The sequence below is a fragment of the Thunnus maccoyii genome, chromosome 16 (genome assembly GCF_910596095.1).
Source record: "Thunnus maccoyii chromosome 16, fThuMac1.1, whole genome shotgun sequence".
Lineage (NCBI taxonomy): Eukaryota > Metazoa > Chordata > Actinopteri > Scombriformes > Scombridae > Thunnus > Thunnus maccoyii.
Genome location: NC_056548.1, coordinates 18,252,238 through 18,272,463, shown reverse-complemented (window position 1 = coordinate 18,272,463; position 20,226 = coordinate 18,252,238). Strand labels below are relative to the sequence as shown.

At 40.0% G+C, this 20,226-nt stretch overlaps 2 protein-coding genes and 1 long non-coding RNA gene across 6 annotated transcripts; 1 reads left to right on the top strand and 2 right to left on the bottom strand.

Annotated features, from left to right (window-relative positions):
• Positions 1-71: 71 nt before the first annotated feature.
• Positions 72-10,869, bottom strand: LOC121881294 (zinc finger FYVE domain-containing protein 1-like). The gene is made up of 11 exons (XM_042389010.1): positions 9,380-10,869; positions 8,781-9,285; positions 7,247-7,461; positions 6,975-7,081; positions 6,771-6,879; positions 6,541-6,638; positions 6,206-6,323; positions 5,908-6,078; positions 5,508-5,688; positions 5,263-5,376; positions 72-2,710 (listed from the first exon to the last, which is right to left on the bottom strand). The coding sequence occupies exons 1-11, from the start codon at positions 9,887-9,889 to the stop codon at positions 2,478-2,480; spliced, it is 2,361 nt and encodes a 786-aa protein (XP_042244944.1). The 5' UTR covers positions 9,890-10,869; the 3' UTR covers positions 72-2,477.
• A 1,277-nt stretch (positions 10,870-12,146) lies between these two features.
• Positions 12,147-14,910, bottom strand: LOC121880821 (rho-related GTP-binding protein RhoV-like). Of its 4 annotated transcripts, XM_042388363.1 has the most exons (6): positions 14,846-14,910; positions 14,419-14,525; positions 13,981-14,042; positions 12,945-13,143; positions 12,801-12,859; positions 12,147-12,723 (listed from the first exon to the last, which is right to left on the bottom strand). In XM_042388363.1, the coding sequence occupies exons 4-6, from the start codon at positions 13,108-13,110 to the stop codon at positions 12,274-12,276; spliced, it is 675 nt and encodes a 224-aa protein (XP_042244297.1). In that variant the 5' UTR covers positions 13,111-13,143; positions 13,981-14,042; positions 14,419-14,525; positions 14,846-14,910; the 3' UTR covers positions 12,147-12,273. The 4 variants fall into 4 exon arrangements, with proteins under 4 accessions (XP_042244297.1, XP_042244296.1, XP_042244294.1 ...); XM_042388362.1 differs by lacking the exon at positions 13,981-14,042; XM_042388360.1 differs by lacking the exon at positions 13,981-14,042 and having other exon boundaries at positions 12,945-13,234; positions 14,846-14,907.
• LOC121880824 lies at positions 14,855-19,921 on the top strand. The gene is made up of 3 exons (XR_006091647.1): positions 14,855-15,031; positions 16,529-16,654; positions 18,999-19,921. It is a non-coding gene; the product is annotated as an uncharacterized LOC121880824 (long non-coding RNA).
• The last annotated feature ends 305 nt before the right edge of the window (positions 19,922-20,226 follow it).

Sequence of the window (20,226 nt, the reverse complement as noted above, 5' to 3'; positions counted from 1 at the left end):
ATATCAAGAGCAATTCCCTATTTGGTGTACTAAAAACCAACGCAGTGCAAGTGGCACAGAATGTCAACATGGAAGCTTGGTATTCATTATTTATTAAAATAATTATAAATCATTTAACATCATCGATAAGCACTAAGGAAATCATTTTCCCTCACTTTATCTGAAGCTGCAGTGTTGGGAGAGGAGTGGAAGCAAGGAGCATAACACACAGGCATGCACACGATCTAGTCCTCCCACATACAGTACAGTAAGTGGTTTGACACTGGGAGATTTAAACACACACATACACACACACTCACATTAAAGACATGGAGGCAATTCCAGATTATGTTTTGACAGACGGGAGCTGATACAACTTTAATCTTATGCAAATCTTCCACCGGTTTCCACACATCTTCCACGCATCACAGTTTTCAAGTTCATTTCCAACCGTTTAAAAAGGTATCAATCATTCCTGCTTGATTTGGAATCTGTAGATAAATCGTGTTCATGATAGCACCCAGGCTAATTGAAAAACAAAACAAAACAAATAAAACAAAAACTGGACATCACAAAGTGTAATTCTCAAACACTGAAAAGGATATTTGAAGCAACAGACTTCACAAATTTGCATGGGAATGGACTCCAGTACATGTAATCTGAAATGATCTATTTCCTATTCTATCCTGTGCAATATTATAATCTCAGACGAGGGTGTGTGTGTGTGTGTACGTGTGATGCAACATTCAGACAGATAAATCTATTTTCAGACAAGGCAGACACAACATCTTCCCAGACATCAGAACGAAAAGTTCCACGTTAGGAGCAAAGGGAGAATTAACTTTATCTACAAAGCTTACAATCGACAAAGACCTTCGTTTTTTTTTTCCTTTCTCCTTTTTAACAATAAAATACAAGCATACGTGTTAAAGGCATCACCTTGTGCTTTGTATGATATCCAGATGTAACAGTCTCATTACTCAGTAACATAAAACTAGTAATGATGCAAGACATACTTTTGAAAAAGTTCATTAAAGCTTTCAGTCACTAAATATGGTTCCATATCTTGTCACTGCCACATTTGAGCATCCGTTTTTTTTTTGTTGTATAATGCTGAAAGACAAAATAATAATAATAATAAATATAGAGAGAAATGGTGAATCACATACAGTCACTACAAAGTATATAAATAGCCGTAACTAATGCAAAACAAAACAAAAAAAAACAGGCAAAAATACGATAAAATAGCTTTCAATAACGGATGAAAAATAACGGAAAAAAACAAGCTTTGTGAAGAGCTGAAACAGAATATCAATGAGTTGAGCTTTGTCATGAGTCCTTATCCTGTCAGATTGTGCCTACGGAGACCTGGAGGCGTGAATGCAATATGTAAAACTGGTTTGGAGACAAATTTGGATATTCTGTGGTTCTGAAAAAACAATTTTCAAAACACCAAAGCAGACAGCAACACTAAATATTAGAAAACAACTCAAATGTGGTTGTGTCAATAAAATAAAAATTTGAACATGAAATACATACAGTTTATGACACGTACATCAAAATGCCGCTTGGTAAAAGAGATAGTGAGGTTATTCAGAGACCGCCCTCTGAACAAGTAAAAGGCCATGGATGTCTCAGACTGTCATGCATGCCAGAGTGCTAATAAGTATTATTTTTTTTCTTCAATACATAAATAATTTTTTTTTTTTTTAACATTTCAAATGTACACTCCTCTAACATAGTTCTATGTCTTCATACAACCACAAATTACATGGTAAAATATAAACATTATACCAGCACAGACACAGTGACCTGAATGATTTTTTTGGCACACCAGATATCCAAAATCTAGACCGACCGACTGTAGATTTTAACTCAGTTTGGGACAGATTACTTGATCATCAGGATATCTGGTTTTTGGCCATGGTAAGCAACAGCCTATAACAGCTGAAAAAGGCTTAGTGCAAAAAACTAAAATGTTGCAATACAGCATGCAATGGATCCTGCACTTATACCTGCACGCATTTAAAATATCCCCTGGCCATTACACGTACGACATCAGAGAAACAATGCTCAATAATAAGAATTGCTGAAAACTAATCACACCAGCCCCACAGGGTTCTCAACTAACTAGAATTCTTTAAATGATACATTTTTTTTTTCATATTTTCTGATAGTAGAAAAATAGCTCAACAGCCTTATTTAACGTAAAATTAGGGATTTGTGTCAATAAGAATTAAAATATTCACTCTGAGTGTTTAAATCAGAGTGGAAGTGTAGTTTTCACACTCAGTCAAGTAACTCACATGTTCTGGCTGTTCTACAAAGGCCACAGGAACTCTGAAATCCCAAATCTTTACTGTATATATGACTAAAAACTTCCTTTCCACAGAAACAAGACGGAACCATTTGAGTAACAGAGGTATAGCAGTGACAGACTGCGAGCTGAGTGAGTGAGTGGTTCTTTCTAGTGCTCTGAGGAAGGAAGACCGTCCCTGTTAAAGTTCTCCAGGTTTCTGGTTGCAGCTGGTGCACACGCGCACGGGGTGGTCCCAGCCCCGCGATGGAACCGGACGACGCTCCGGGGAGCAGTCGTCGCACACTCCTTGGCCACAGGCACGGCAGTGATGCTTGGACAGCTTGGCAGTGAACTCACGCTGGCAGTTGTGGCAGGACAGGATGTCCTGATCAGGCACCCAGTAGGCAGGACGGGCTGCGTCTTTCACTAGGCCTGAAGGCAACACATAGCATAAATACACACACATTAACAGGCATGTCCTGGTTCTAGTGGTAAGATAACAGTTTGTCTTTTATATTTATTTCACACATGTACTTGTATGTGCCACCTCCATCGTGCTCCCCATCCCTGCTGACAAAATACTAGTTTTATACTGTAGTATTTAAACTTCAATAAGTATCGCTTTACTTTAGCTTTATCTACCCTGCTTTTCTTAGCTGCCTTGGCTCTGGTATATGGTGAATATCGTTAAGAAAAATTGTGACTAAACATGTTTGTCAATGACCTTTTTTCCATGACTAAGATGAGACGATGATGAGACGGCACCAACACCATTAAAGACTAACTGTGACTATATAAATATGCAATACTGTTGATGAAGAAAGACGAGACTAAGATGTAGTTTTAAAAATTTAAACTTTATCAACATTTCTCTTAATTTTTGTTGACAAAAAAGAGGAAACAAAATATTATAGACTGTTTTTTTTTCTAAATATGAGCAGCGAATATATGTGTTGGTTAAACGGTCATTTATGCAGTTGGTGGGGGAGTAGAGGGGCGGGGTTGCATAACTTGATAAGAAAATACATAAATTAATAAAATGTTTAGAACAGTGTGTGTGTGTGTGAATGAGAGAAAGAGAGAGTGTGTGTGTGTGTCAGTAAGCACAAGTGTCGGTTACATGTTAGTGTGTTTGTGTGAGTGTGAGTGTGAGTGTGTGTGTGTGTGTGTGTGTTTGCATGCGCGCACGCACGCGTGTTGGTGTCACAAGTGTCAGTTATATGAGGGGGGATGCCGATGTGAAACTGTAGTGGGGCAAATTAAACTGTGGCAGTCCACCACAGTAATGAGAAACCCAGTTGTTGAATCATGTTGGTTCAAAATAAATATGTAAATCAGAATATGTTCCATGTCTGGGTTTATTCCTTAAATTGATACCATCAGACCAGACAGTTCCTGCAAAGCTGCATTCTTAATTATTCAACCTATGTTTTTCATCAGATAATAAGATAAAATCTTTTGTGAAATAAGTTTAACTTAAATGACAAAAATGATTGGCTTTGGCTAAACTAGACTGATTGAAATGTTCAGTATAATCTGACGGCTAATAAAGAATAAATGTCAACAGTTTTCATTGACTAAGACTATACTAAAATAATTACACTGACTAATTATGATAAGGTTGACTAAATATGATAAAAACTAACAAGGACATTTGACACAAGACTAAAACTAAATTTTAAAAAATAGCTGACAACATGAACATCACCTGGAAACAAGATTTGGATTTAGAAGTAAATCGACTAATAGTGTTGTGATTGGAGCAGACGTTGCTCTGTGGTATTTTTGGGGTGGTGTTGGACATGGAGAAGTTTTCAGCAGGATATCAGGTTATCAAAAATGTATTCATCCACACCCATTAGCAGTAAATATAGAACTATAGTAACCTTACATAGCAGTATAATGATCATACTATTTAGGCTCCAGATTAAACAAACTGTTTTTTGAGGTTTTCCAAATATGATAAAAACATGGATGAAACAACCTGAAATAGGAGCTATGATTTGTGATTTGCATGTGAGTGGAACAGACCTCTTTTTCTCAATGTAATACACATTTACTCAATAGAAATGTGTCAGATAGGCAGTTATAAAAATTTTCTATAAGACAAAGTGCATTCTCTATGTGAGTGGAGATGGTACAGAAGCAACTGAGAGTACTGCGGTGTACAATTACTGAGAAATATGTACAGACGTATAATATGTCCTGTAAAAGCAACCTCTAAACATTCAGGTCATTGACTCTTAAAAAAATGTACAACAGTGAGTTTACAACACACATTTGAGAAGAATGTAACTAGTCATCTACTAACAACTAATTAACACTGAGCAATAGATACAAGAACTGGAAGTCTATGTTAAACATTAGATAGCAGAGCACTTGTACATGAAGTGCTGCCACTGGAGCATCATGAAGAGTTTGCTCGAGGAAGTTTTACTTTCTATAGCCAGCGTGTGTAGAAGAATTCCGGTTTTTAGCAAATAAACCTTTTTTTTTGGAAAGAATAACAAATTACAGACAAATACTAATTCTGTATTTGAACATCTGCTTAATGAAATATATCATTTGTCATTCATGTGAGTCTCTTGTATCATCACCAAACAGGCTGGAAATCAATCTCTTAATTTGGATTATTTTTCCAGGTTAGTCATATGATAGGTAATTTATTTTCCTTGAAATATCTGTGACATTTGACAGATTTGCAGTGAGTGAGCAGAGACCTGTGAGCTACAAGCTCTTTTACAAGTAGGCCATTAGGGCACCTCATTTTCCTTATAAGGGAGGCTTTGCTGGCTAGACTTCTGCGTTACATCTTTGAAAGTTCATACTAGAAATAAGACCTTCCTGTTTTTCTTTCCTACTGTAAATAAGAATGGTACACCTCTGCCACCAGAGGGCAATGTGTCCATACACTCACATTTACTGGGTCATTTGTTCCTGTTACATAACAATTCCCTTTAGGTTTTGATTTGGGCAACACTCACCAAGTGGGATGTCAATAGCAGTGACTACAACCCCTATGGTGTTGGTCACCGCCTCTCCGACCTTTCTGGCAAGAGTTCCACCTTCTTCCTCCTCAAGCTCTGCCTCCAGTAGCTCTGCATAAGGACAAAAACCCTTGCTAAAGTTACAGCTCACCCAAATGTTAAATGGCTTCATGACACACACACACACACACACACACAGGGGAACAACGGGGGACATTTGGCATTACTGAGAGTGTGTGTACCTGCGTATGAAGCTCTCTGCTCGAAGCAGATGTCACAGACTCTGACAGGGGCAAGACCCCAGCCTCTCTCAGGGACGGGTGCAGCTTTGGAAGAGCAGCCATCGCAGAAACCCTCTCCACAGGCACGGCAGTGATGTTTGGTGTCGTTGTCCTGGAAGACTGTGTGACACTTATGGCACACCTTGTGCAAGACAAAAACAATAACAATACAGGTTGTTATTGACCAGAGCTGAGCTAGAACGCATACTGTGTCTGTCCAAGTTTTATCTTGTGACTGGCAAACATAGATTGTGTAATAGGCACAGAACACCACAGACAGTAAACATCACTCAGGACACAAAAGTGTTGACTTGGCTGTTGGTGGTGGGTGGCTGAGGGCGGGGTTGTGTGTGTCACTCACCAAGATGAGGGAGTTGGGTTTCCAGTAGGCTGGGGCGATCTGATCTGTCAGCCAAGAGGTGACGGCCTTGGCAGGCTTGACACTGAGCTCTGACACAGACTGGGCTACCAAGTTGACTCCATCCAAAAGACGCTGTGCTGCATTGCTATTGTCCTTTAAAAAGCCATCCGACTGCAAAAAACAGAGACCAAATTTTTACCATAAAAAAGGTAGATAATTCTAGGTCTGCCCTATTATAGATAATAAGGCAATTACAGCCTATATCAAATAATTAGACTGAGAAGCTTGTTTCTCTTACCCCTGGCCATACATGCTGGATCTCAGTGCGAACAACTGTATCCACAGGGTCCTGGTTCCCATACCAATACTGACGGCTCCGATAGATCACTCCACAGTTGGGACATTCAATAACATACCTGAACATACATAAATAAATGCAAATGTACTACTTAGTCTCTGTGGAAATACAAATGTAATACATTTGTATCTGGTAGCTGAAGGATATGTAGGTTTGTGTGATTTTAGGTCAGTGTCTGGAACACCAGTGCTAAAATTAGGCTGTGTAAAGGTAACATAAGCCTAACCCAAGCCCAGTTACGCCCTGACCCCGCAGGTCATTCCCCTACTACTCACCCAGACCAGGCATATTTGGCAAGACCCATCCATGGAGAGTCTGAGGACGCTGAGGTCTTTGGGACAACTAGCACTTCCTTCCCCCCTTCATAGCAAGCCTGAGGTGGCGCAACACACAATGATTTTACCTTTAGATTCGTCAGTCAAAGGAAATGAGTAATAACAGCGGAACTGGTAAAGAGTGAATGCTCAATTCTATCTTAGCAACATACGTGAACCTCTGTGCTTACCTTACAGGTGTAAATGCGATTATCGTACTGAACAGAATAACGACAACGATGCTTCGCCTCATGGCACATTCCTTCTGCTAAGTGGTTCATGCTGTTCTTGCAACCGGATCTGAGATTCAAGTTATAAATCAGAATTAAAGTCAGCAAGAGATTGACAGAGAGATAATTAAGCAAAACATTTTTAAAAATTTAATAGGTACTGACCCACAACTGAGGCACAAGCTGGAGCAAGTGAAGTACTCATCAGGAAAGAAGCAGCTGTGAGCTACCAGCTCATCTCCAATTTCCCCATTGAAGCGCTCACTTAATGCCTGTAGGGAAATCAAGGACCGGCAGATAATTACATTAAATGAATAAAGTTAAACCTTGAGCATTAAAAACTGAAAAACAATCATCCTCAGTTCACTATTGGCTTTATAATAGCCAGCCAGTCTGAGGCATGTTTGAAGGTAGCTGATTTTTATATACAGCCCTACCTGCAGGGCTTTGAAGATGACCACAGGGGTGCGTGGGGAACGAGTGGCGTTGTTATCAAGGAGCTGCTCCAGTTTACTCTGCAGGCCAAGAAAGTCAGTAGGGGGGCTCAGAGTCTGTGTGCCCCAGTACTGGACAGAGCTGAAGGCCTCTGGGAAACGAGAAAGCTTCCTGAAGCGCTCCAAAAGCAGCCGATCTACTGACTCGGATGACTTCTCTAGAAAAACAAAACACAGATAGAGAGGTTACCATGGATTGTAATCCGAATACACTGTAAATAATCCATTAGCATATATCTATCAGTACATCAGATACAACACAATTCTAAAAATGTTGTGATTCAGAGTATCCGTTATGATATGTGAGAGCTAAATACCACATGTTCCTGAAATATAAAAGTGTAAAGCATCAGCCGAGCATACTTAATAAAGCTTAAAATGTAGTTCTTTCATTTGCCTCAAGTTTGTTGTCCCAAGTCTTGAAGGCTCACACCAGTATTCCTTCATGTTTTAGTGGATTCACTACAAATCATGTGTACTTTACATTCCAAGGTCCTAATGTATCTTAAATGTGTTTTTGTTTTGTTGAAAATCTGTTTTAAGAGACTTGAAACTTATTTGGGTTAGGTAATGCATCACACTGAATATCAGGTTTTGTAGGGCATGGCAATGGGGTGCAAACTTTCTTTTAATATGTATTTTTTGGGCATTCTATGCTTTTATCAAATAATGACAATAGAGAGATGACAGGAAACTGGGGGAGAGAGAGAGAGACAGAGAATGATAAGCAACAAAGGCGCGTCACTGGAATCAGACCACATATGTTGTAGTTATGTGGCATGCGTCTTGACTAGCATGCTCCCGGGGCGTGTCACAGCACAGGCTTTTTAAAAATAACTTGCATTTACAACAGCAGCGATAATGTAACTCGGATAACAATAAAAAACAGACGTGATGCTCACTAGTCTCTGCAAGTCTATTCTCACTCTGTAGCAAAATAAATAGAAAACACTGGCTGCCTGGAAGTTATTTAAAAACCTGGAATGACTAAAGCATCCACTGGAAAGAGGTGGAAGGTAACATGAAGTACGACTGCAGCAACAGGACTAAAATATGCAAAATAACAGGTATGGCCATTCAAGTATTTGACTGCAGCCGTAAATATGTGTCATTTTTGACTTCAGACACTGAATGCACAGTTTTCTTTTTAGCCTAAAAAGTAATGTTTACACCTTTCTCAAAAAGTTGGAATGCTGATTGCTACCCCCAGAAACACAGCAAGCTAATATTTGCTTTCCTGTAATTATCTCTGTTTAACCTGTAGGCACTGCCACTCATCCTTTATAGTGATGCAGACTACATTCATTTTGATACAGTCACAATGTGCTGTTCCTCTAAGGAAGCTTCAAGATAAAATTCTATTAAAAGGTTTGACTTGTCCAGCATTTGTGTAACAGATGAAGTAATTACACTCCACACATCAACAGTAGGACTTATTAGCAACAGACCTGTTAAGATGTTTTGCCTGGATACATACCTGAACCGAGCAACTTAGTATGAACTGTTTCATGGAAGATCACCACAGCAGGGCCCAAGGTGGACAGTGGGACATCCAGGCCGCAGCGGGCTGTCGTGGCCTTCAATTCCTTAGTGAAATGCTTCAAGTAGGCCTCAGAGGCGTCCCCAAGGAATTTGAAGAGGTCATCATGGAGACGGTCGGCGTGGGTGCGGTAGATGATGAGGTCAGAGATGGCGAGCACCTTGAGCAAGAGACGGGTTCTCTGGCCCTGTTTGGAACTGTTCCCAAGCAGACCCTCTGTATCGATGACCACTACATTATGGATGGGGTCAAACGCTGCCCACACACCCACTGTACAGGACTCCTGTGTGGGAGAGGTCTTGAACACCTCTCTGCCCATGAAGAATGTGTGGTTCAGGGTGTGAGATTTGCCCTCTCCCGTGTTACCAAAGATGGACACCACCTTCAGCAGCTGGTCAGCTGTGCAATTCAGACTCTTTATAAATGCAGCTTCATCTTTTATCTGGGAAAGAACAAGAAGAGTTTGCAAGGGATGTTATGTGTTATCAAAATAAATTTAGAAGTCTAAGCAAAAGTGTCACTTTTGCACAACATACCTGCATTTCCTCATTCTCATCAACCAGAAGAAAACTAGATATCTTCTCCTGGAGTTTTGCTTTCTGAGATCTGGTCTCATCAGCTATTTGGACAGCAGGCTGCACAGATGTCTGGACAGAGCTGACCTCGGCAGGTTTTGGTGGTGGAGGATAAGATGTGAGCTGGTGTTTCTTCTTGTTGCCTCCACTGTGCGTGCGTTTCTGACAGTCTTGGCACAAGTTAACTTTGCAGTTCTGGCAGCGGACCACTGACCTATGGCGTTTGCCATTGTCTCCGTTACCACCTTTACAGTTGTCACAATAAGGGACATGCCCTGGACTTATCTGAACCCGCTCATGGCTCTTGAGAAGCTCCTGGCTGTGGAGCTCAAGCTCACAACGAACACACTGCAAGCTTTTGCATTCATCACACTCAAATGCAGCCTCCTCAGAGCCACCACAGACATAACTCTCTTGACATATTAGACTAGTATTGACTCCCTTTTCTGAAGATGAGCCATGGCCACTCATCGTTTCTTACAACGTTAACTTTAATACAGAGTAGTGCTTATTGGAGCAGCTTTGACTACAGCACCAGCAATTTCCAATAGCAATAAACGAAAAATGCACAATATGCGATAATACTGAAATCACTGAATACAATAATTCAACTTAAAGCAGATGCATTGTGTCTAGGCTGGTGATTCTCTGACTGTGACAACTAAAAAGTCTCAACAATACATACGATTTAACAAATTAATTTTTGCAGCATAAATTTCAAACACTTTTTAATGACATTTAGCCAGTGCAACAACCAGCTAACAGTGAGGCAATAAAGAAGAAACGCCGTCTCCTTAAGTTATGTCTTTTTGCAACCAAGTTAGCTTGTCTGTACATCAAAGTTAGATAATGGATGCAGCATTAAATAAAATACACCTTAAGTTAGCGAATAAAACTACAATACAATACAGAAATATGTGCAGGTAGCAAGAACCAACCGAGACAATGAACTCTCCCTGAAAAGATGAATGTGCAAATGTTGATGCTAACAACAGGCTAGCTAGCAAACTGACCCTCAGCAGCTCGCTGGCAAAAACGGCAAGTAGTTTGGCGTCCAAACAGGAATGCTTTGCTTCTAGCTAGCTAGTTTCGACGGACAGGTTCAACTTTTCCAAAGAAAAGCCGTAATTAGTGAGCGAGCAACCTCCAACAGTTTATAGCCGTCCAAAGCAGCTAGCCTCCAGTCTGTCAACTGAACTGCAGAGTTAACATATCAACAAAAACAACAGCCAGTCGATGTCAAAAGCTCGGATATCCGCACGGACACTTTAAAACGGGAGGGAAATCCGCGCGACTCCGTTTAAAAAGTCTTTAAAAGTGTTTCTGTATTTTAAATCCGTCCGAGCAGTGTCATTGTTTTTGTTCGTCAGCCCCCTCCCTGGCAGGTTTCTTTGGCTACGTTATTTTGTTGCCAGGTCAGATCAGCTGATCAGATTATTTTCAGTCACAGGGTCAGGGGAGGGTGAGGCCGGTTGCATGACGGGAAACGTAGTTTCAGCCAGTGAGGCGCTCAAGTTGAGTCAATGATTTCTGAGCAGCTTCTAAAATGTTGTAATGTGCTCACAAAATTTGGCTTTTTTGTGGTTTTACTGAAAGACTTCAACTTTTCAGCGATTACTTCCTTAAAACGTAATTACATAATCATATTTCACAAATTTATCTGTCAGTGGCTTACACATATATTATTACATTTATTTTATTTTGTATATAACTGATAGTTATTTTATTTCTCCTTTTTAATATTCTTTAACGGCAATGCCTACAGACTGCAATGTAAGAATTTCATTGCATAGGGTATGCCTAACTTGTTCCTCTGTGCATATGACAATTAAGTCTTTGAATCTTGAATGTTGGCTGCAGAGCTGCAGAGCTGCAGCGCTGCAGGACTGGGTGATGTGCATGTAAACAGTTGTGGGAAGTGGTAAATTTATCAAACCAGCCCTTGGACTTTTGCTGCCTTGCAACATAATAAAATACCACCATCTGTTACAAGTGAAAAAATGAAAGTAAGAAGCAAACCCACATATTCAACACTACTGTGTATGTAATGCATGTTTTTTGTAGAAGTGTATTGTACTCTTCTGAGGCATATGAATAAATAATTAATAAGAAATATCAAATGATGAGATGACCCCCTTGAAAATTCAAATAATCTAATAGTTCTCTTGGTGTGAGTTTGTGCTGCAAATAGCTCCAAATGTCTTTGTACATTTAAATGAATACTGTATATCAAATTGTTTCTTTTGAAATCACTATTTTTTGGCAAACTTTAATTAATCATAATTTGATTTTTGACCCTCATTTTATCAAAGAAAATGAAGGCAGGCATTTTGAAAGTAAATGCTGGAAACACACCTCAGCATAAGCTTTTGCACAGAGGATGGATTTAAATGGCCTTTGTCTTGTAAACTAGCACTTCAAAGTGTCAGCAGGTGACCATTTGTTCTAAATGGCACTTTGAGTTTTCCCTCCATTTCTCCACTGACAGTATCTCCCACTGTAGGATCTTCAGACTGGATGTTTCCTGATTCATTAATCAAAGCAACTCTCAAAACACAGATTCAAAGAAAACACAGCTGAAATGAAATGTATTCTGTAGTGCATTTATTACACACTTTAACACACATACAAAAACATGAAACAACAATACGAACAAACAAAACATGAAAACAAGAATGACAAGATAAGAAGAACAGAATGTACAGAATTTGGTACATTGATTGTTGTATTTCTCACAGGACCTTAAGGTAGGATGTCAAGCAGGTTTTAAATGAACTTAAGTCATCATGTCATCCACATTCTGCACAGACAGAATCCCCAAAACAACAAACGCCAATCATTTCTCTACATTCCAGTCAGATGAATCTGAGTATTTTCCTCCATCCACAATCACAAAAAGTCTTTAAACGTTTAATCAGGTTGAGCTTTTGGGGTTTTGTGCCAGTGTGCTTGTGCTTAATGGCAGCAAATATAGCACAGTCAAACACATCTTTGAGGTTGTGTTGAGTCAGAGCTGAACACTCCGCATAGTCATGAGCCCTGACCCTGCGTGCTAGCCTTCTGGCCTGGCTGAAGTGCACTGGTTTGGCTCCGCGCTGGTCCAGATGAATAAGGACGTCCACATTGTGGCGAAGATCTGACTGAGTTCCGACCAGAACTATGGGTGAGGTTGGGTTGCCAGCGCGGATCTGTGGGATCCATTTGGAAGTGATATTGTCAAAGGAGACGGGGTTGACAAGGCTGAAGCAGAGGATGAAGACGTCCACATGGGCATAGCACAGAGAACGAAGATGGCCAAATTCCTCCTGTCAAAGATCAAATAGTGAGAGCTGGACAAAGGAATCTGTGGTTTGTTTAAGAAATCATAATGTGGGATATTTACCTGTCCAGCAGTATCTATCAGTTTGATACGAGTTTGAATTCCATTCACATGAACCAGACCTGGAAGTTAATTGGACAGAAACATCAGTTTTCTTACTGAGTCCAGCTGTTGTTGAGCTTTAAAAAAAGATTAACCCCCACTTACCAGTGAAGACATCAAAAGCTGTTTGCCTGTACTCGCTGTTGTATCCATTGAAGATGTAGCTGATAATCATGCTGGTCTTCCCCACTGCTCCATCACCCACCAGCATGCAGCTCAGTTCTTCCCTCAGTCTGTTCGGTTTATCGTGTCTCTGACAGGCCTGCGCCATGTTTCCTCATATTATCCTTCCATCATCCCAGCACTGTGAAAGTCCATGCAGTTGTGCAGCATTACTGTAAAAGATGTCTTCCTCTCCACAGGCCCGTTGGTGCCAATAAAGGGAGGGGGGACACCTCAGTTTGAAAGAACAAAAGGCACCCAATCAGATGAGTGATCCCCCAACACTTTGTCTGTTTCCTTTTGATGCAGATTTACATAGTCACTCCCACTAAGACCACTGGTAAAGGTCAGCTGATTTGACCTTAAATACCATATGATAAAGAAAGTACAGTAGCATGCTTTATAGATTAGTACTTTGACTGAAATCTTGCAAGTTTGTAAATATGCAAATGTTAAATTAACCCTCAGAAGTGGGACTCTCGTGTGATAAATTGACCATGTGACTTTTTTCAGAAGGATATGCACACACTACACTCTGAAAACAAATGTTTTGGCTCAACCAAAAAAAAAAAATAAGGCAATAGTTTGCATCAAGCTTTTTGAGTTATGACAACTTCTGATAAATTTCAAATGGTATCTTATGTCCTCTCTTCAGCATTACAGTACATACATTACAGTATCAGTTTGGTAACCTCCTCAGTAGACTTCAAAATACAAAACAACGTCATCTTAATAAAATCTGACTGTGCTGTAAAGCAAGTGGAATCTTCAGAAAATACTGTTCTTAAGACTTTTGTCCATCAAGTTCAAGGAACAGCTTCTAAAACACTTTAAAAGGACATTTAAGTTCCTTGGGACAGCTCAAATACAAAGCATATATTATCCCTTCCCTCTTGGTCCCCTTAACCACAATGTTGCTGTCTTGTGGTCAGATCCTGGGATGGACCAATCACAGATCATGGCAATTTTCTTCACAAGCCTGTCAAGGCCTGATTCAAACTCTTCCGTGTTCTTGTCCTTGGCTTCAGTGGAACTACGAGACTATCGATGTGAACAAGATTTTTTTTTAAAAAAAACAACAAAAAGTGTCTGTGGCTGAATTTAGATTACACAATCTTAACGGTTACATGAATAAGCAAATTTTGAAACATTTTTTCTCCCCACTGCACAAATGAAACGTCCTACTTGGCTGAGCAGATTTCACAAATAAAACTTTACCATTCTAGTCCACTGCTATGCTAAACTAAAGGGTTGGAGGGCCAGATTACACTGCTAAATATGACTAGCATGAGCTATGTGTAGTAGTAGCAGATTCCATCAAGTTGTGTGTTAGCAGGTGTAGCTAGCTGTCACAATTGAGAACATGCCCGAAGACATTGCTTTAATAAAATTTGTTTGTAAATGAAATGATACTCACCTTGAAAATGTCCTCTGTATCCTTGTGTGATATTTGTTCAGCCTACAGCTCCTCACAGTCTGAACTGTGTGATTTTGTTAAGTGGGTGGGGGATGGTACTCGAAATCCTGCACTCAAGGTGAGGAGAAATTAAGTAATCAAGCCAATTTCATTAAGTTGCTACAAATTGAATTTTTTTTTAAATCAATGAATGCAGAAATTTGAGTTGAAATGACACACAATATAAGGTTGATGTAATTACACAACTTATTAAAATAATGTTAATGCAATTTATAAAGCTTATCTAAATCATTAAATTCAATGTTTTGTCTTGCAGCTATGCATTTCATTTAGAGTGTTGATTGCAGTATAGTCAGGCTTAGAGACAACAATAGATACTTAAACATACAGAATGTCATTGAAAAATTGAAATGTTATATGATATTACCTTATATAGTCGTTCTGTTGAGCTGTACTGAATTAATTCTGGCAATAATTTTCTGTAATACCGTTTCTGGTCCACAGAGGGAGCTATTGCTCCAGCATCGGCTCCTCATGACATTGCGCCCACATTGTACCTCATACAGAGTTTATTCTGCATTAGTACATCTTCCACGTTTCTTCAATGGAGATGGTGAGTGAAACAAGCTGAAACTTGTCCAGTGCAAAATTAAGATTTAAAATGTATTATGTATAGTTGCACATGTTGTGTTGTCTTTCAAGTGGACAGGGATACTTTTTGTGTTTTAGAAAAGATGGATTTTCATTTGTCAGCACAACTTTCAGGTTTGATGCTCCTTAAACATTACATCTCAACACTTAAGTATCACAGAATTTTTTTTAAGACCAGTTTGCCACTTTGTTGAATTGTTCATATGTGCTCAATCTATAAATGCACATTTGCTGAAGGCAGTCAGAGGCAGCTTTACTCTCCATGTAAAGGGCAAAGGGCACAGCTGAGGGAGTACTGTTATTGTTAAACTGTCACCAGTTGCAGTTTATAGCAGAAACTTCATGTGCCATGTTTCATCCTGTCTTTTTCAGGGTGACTGGGTTCATAAATACACAGAAATAATAGGCTATATTTATGGAAAGCAGACACTTAACAATCCCTTTATTATTATAAACATCCCCTCATATGAGTGTAATCTACACTCCTATACTACTACTACTACTACTAATATCAATAATAATGATAATAACCACAATAATAATAATAATGATGATGATGTTTAGAGTTTTTTGGTCTATTTATGGAATTTTCCCCTTTGTTCTTCCAACATAAAACACCAGATTCCCGTTGCACCACAGTCTGTGATACTGCTAACTCTGCTGTTGGCCTGGGGAAGGCTGCAGACAGATATGTACTCCCTGTGTGACGCACGTTGACACCAGCTGCTTCTTTTTCACCTACCAGTGGTGAACTTGACTGAGAGGGCAAAATGCATGACAGGTTCATACTATGCACCCTGTTTGACATCCCTCAGCATGCAGGAACCCTGACCAGTGCACCACACCGTGCACAAATGTGTTGGTTGGAAACAGCTATGCCAATCACAGTGGCACAAAGACCACGTTTGGACCAAGACACCAACACCTTGCCTTGTGTTGCCTCTTTTGCATGGGGCCAGTGTGCAAACAGGAGAAAAAAACAAATATTTTTACTAGACTACTAGGTTTGTGAAGATAAAAGCTGCATAGTTGATGCACCTGCATTTCTTGTGCTGGGCCCCTGATGTATGGTCTACAATGATGATAATTAGATTTTATAAATATAATTTATTTACCTCATTTCTATGGCTATGTTGTCTAGAGATATTAGGGTTGAGGGTTTTTATTTTTTTTAATTCAAGTACTCACAATCCACATTTTCTGCTCCACACTATCACAGCTGTAGTGCAGAAGAATTGTGCAAACATTGTAAGATGTGGTTTTAGAGAGCGGGAAACGTTTGCTGGTGAAAATACAGCTTTAAACAAAGTGTTGTTCCTTATCTGTCTGAGCCTGCAGGAAACCCTGCGAGCATTGTGTTGTAAGGTCTCTGCTTCCTGTTTGCCGTTGTTTCTCACTCACTCGTTCTCTTCTCCTTTTCTCTCCCCCTTTTTCCCACCACCTGCGGTGTGACTGATAGAGTTTATTCCCCACGGTAGGAGGACAACATCTGGTCCCCCCCCCCGGCACACGTCGTGTTGCCAGCTCGGCTCCCATGCTACACCTCTGTACAGCTGTGACTCACAATGCTGTTCCTTATTCCAAGGTAAATGTCAAACACAGGAAACAGTCTCTAAATATCTCTACATCCAAAGATTCTTTTTCCTGTAACGGCCACTTTTATCATCACACATCAAACAGAGAGCTGCTCTGCAATGCTACGAATGCAAATACAAGCTCTATGCAACTCATTGCAAATGTGTTTGGAAGTTTTGCATGTACCTTAAGTTGTGCAGCAGATGTCAGCAGTGCACTGATGGCTTTAACAGTGGCTCAGTGTCTGGAGCTAGTCATCTGGGATGCCTATCTGTCACTATAAACATGTTTTGTGTCTGCATTCTCACGCTCTCGGCAACGTGTGGCTGCTTTGCATGACTAGACATGCAGAAATTTCTATAACAATCCTGACATAGATTTATGGAGGTAATCTGCTTAGTAAGGGTCTCTCAATGTGTGCAGCTTAGGAGAGCCCCCAATATACACGCAGCACACTTCCATATCAATTCCACTCCATACATTTTTTGTGATGACTATCTGACACTTGTGAATTTATTGAAAGATAAGATTAACCGCTGCTCTTCTCTGATTGTTAAAAAGTAAACACAGTTAACTCACTCGATTTCCTGCCTCATACCAAATCTGACAACAATAGAGAAATCTGTCAGATAGGTGTTAAAAGATTATGCTGCTCCCTAAGCTAGAGATCAACATGACACACTGTAGACAGACCACAAAACAAGTGGCTGACACACAGATCGAGTGATAAACAAGCCATTTGCATAACATTTCCTGCATAATGTCTCTTTAAGTAGATATTGGCTAGGCTCTTAAGTGGTGAGGATTAGAGCAGGATGGGTGCTTCCATCACACACAAGAGACCTCATATAATGGTAATGCTCTCCCCCTCCTCCTTTAGCCCCTAGGTGTGACTTGAGGGTTACAGCGGGGACACTGTCACTTGCCGTGCATGTATTCAACTTAATCTAATCTGGTGCTCTCTGCAGCCTGATGTTAAAGGTCCTGACCTGCTTGCTTGAATTTGACACAGAACAAATGTGATGGATTAACTTGACATCTTGTGTTCATTCATGGGTTTACCACATAAAATGGGCAACTGAAAAACCCAAACTAGTTTCACGTTTCAGACAAGTACAATTACACAGCATGCCATCAGAGCAAAAGTCTCGAGTAGCTTTGTGAGGCTGTATTAAGGCAGTGCTTTAAGTTAGCCTAGTGTGACAAAAGTACTGGGACAAATAAAAAGTTACCTGATGATGGCGCTAGAGCAAAGGTTGAGGGATCACCAAAGTTATTATTATTCATCCTGAGGGTGACATGAATGTCTGTACCGTCCTGCTGATCCTTCCAGTAGTTGTTGAGACGTTTTACTCAAAACCACAAATGTGAACCTCGTGGTGGCGCTACAGGAACAGTCAGAGAATCATAAGGATTCATTTCTGGGAATCAAGAGTGTTTGTACAACATTTTGTTTTCCATGCCTTTATACTGTATATAGCAACAGTAGAGAGATGACAGGAAATGAGGGAGAGCTGGGGAATACCATGACACAAAAGTCCCCAGCCAGACTCAGACCAGGGATGTTAAAGTTCATTGTTGACGTAGTAATCTATAAGACACAGGAGTGTACATTATCAAGTAGCTGTTGAGATATTTTTCAGGATAAGTGAAAACTTTGACCTGCTCATGATGCTACAGAAAAAGTCAGAGATCACCAAAGTGATTAGGCTTCATCCTCTGGGGACCTCTGGAGATATTTCAGTCAGGATGAAAGTTGTGTACCATCCAACTGACTGACTAACAGACCATCATTGCCACTAGCATTTTTAGGCATTTTGAATGGATAGAAAATGCATAACTCTGTCCTGATATTGCCCAGACTTGTTTGAGTTGTGGAGTTTCTGCTCCACAAGAGTGTCATACCCTGTATATCCACAGTTTATTAGCAGGATACAGCCCTCTTTCAGGTCAACTCGAATTCTAGCACCTTATGGTCAATGCACCAAATGATTCATGGGAATTCAGTCCTCTGTGGATCTTTCCCACCCCTGCCATCTACCTCCTACCAGACCCCTGTTGTTCACATTCTTGACTTGAGGCCAGTTACTACAGGAAAGCATAAAGTACGTCTGTGAATACGGTGTAATGGTGTGAATCAGGATACACTGCCTTGCCTTTTTTTGATGGATCAGGGCATTTGCAGTTAATCTGAATTAATTTCATAACCAGTATTGTATCATTTGGAACTGAACCAGCTTAGGGTAAGTCAGCCTGTCCCAATTTCTAAGTAAAGCCTAAGTGTTTATGAGCTTTTGTTGGCCAGCAAGCATCCCCGTCAATTTAGTTACTCCTGCTCCATTAATCCCTGGCAGGGGTCCAGGAGCAGAGGGACTAATCCCACTTTACCCTCCAGAGAGCATCACAGGGGGTCTGTCCTCTGTCCCTTGTGGGATATACAGCAGAGCCTGCTCCAAAACTGTCAAGTATCCTTCAACTGATGTGCCATGTGACTGTGACCATGGGAATATAGATTCAAATTAATAAATTGATTGATTTAACACACATTAAAAGGCCCTGAAAACATATTCTCTTAATCAGCTTTTTACTGTGAGGGATGGGTCCCACATGGATTTTGATTTGCTAAAGTTGGAACAGTTTTGATAATCTCACATGAGAAATTTGCATTTGTTTTATTTGTGCTCTTCTCACCAGTTTGAAGAGGGTGCAGCTAATTTGGAAAAAAGGTGAGGTCATGTACTTCTGTGGAAGAATTTAGCAAGATCAAAATCAAAATGTGATGACAAAATGTGTTTGTGTGGTTAATTGTGTGTGTTATCACATCTCTGTGAATCATATCCGATCAACCCATAACCACACAGTTGTGACAAAAGAGATTGTATCTGGGCGTTAAACCCTTAAGAAATAAGTGGAAAGTTTTGTCCCTCAAAATCTAACTTTGATTGCTGTACATTTAGTTATGACTAATAATTTCACAAAGAAAGGCTTAAGATTTGAAACCATGTTTTCAGGGGCTTTAAAGGGCATGAGCTATATATGGTCTTGTGTAGAAACTGATTTTCACTCCCACTGAATTTCACTCTTACAGTTATTAATTTATTGAGAGATTCCCATAATAATGAATACTGATATTGAATGAATGAAGTGAAAGAAAATGGCAATTCAGTCTGACTATATCAGGCTGAAACTTCATACCTAATCTTAATGTTGTAATGACACTTGCATGTCTGCACAGGAAATACAGTATGAAGCTACTGCCAGCAGCTGGTTAGCTTAGCTTAGCACAAGGACTGGAAACAGGGGGAAACAGCTAGCTTGGCTCTATCTGAGGGTAACAAAGTCTGCCTACCAGCACCTCTAAAGCTCACTAATTAACACACTTGTAACACATTTGTTTAATCTGAACAAAAACCAAAGTGTGAAAACTACATGTGGATTAACGGGGCACTACATGCTGGAGTATTTCTTAGCAGTCATTTCCTTTTATTAAACAAAGGGATATCACATGTTTATTGGTACGATTTAGAGGTGCTGGTGGATGGATTTTTTTTTTTTACCTTTGGACCAAACCAGACAAGCTAT

Bases quoted from the DNA above. Each gene is read 5' to 3' on its own strand.
- LOC121880821 (XM_042388363.1), bottom strand. From the start codon at position 13,110: ATGGCGCAGGCCTGTCAGAGACACGATAAACCGAACAGACTGAGGGAA. The intron at 12,860-12,944 runs GTAAGTGGGGGT...ATTAACTTCCAG, and splicing joins AGCTTTTGATGTCTTCACTG to GTCTGGTTCATGTGAATGGA. The intron at 12,724-12,800 runs GTAAATATCCCA...GATCTTTGACAG, and splicing joins TGATAGATACTGCTGGACAG to GAGGAATTTGGCCATCTTCG.
- LOC121881294 (XM_042389010.1), bottom strand. From the start codon at position 9,889: ATGAGTGGCCATGGCTCATCTTCAGAAAAGGGAGTCAATACTAGTCTA. The intron at 7,082-7,246 runs GTAGGGCTGTAT...ATTTCCCTACAG, and splicing joins TCATCTTCAAAGCCCTGCAG to GCATTAAGTGAGCGCTTCAA. The intron at 6,639-6,770 runs GTAAGCACAGAG...GCGCCACCTCAG, and splicing joins ATCGCATTTACACCTGTAAG to GCTTGCTATGAAGGGGGGAA.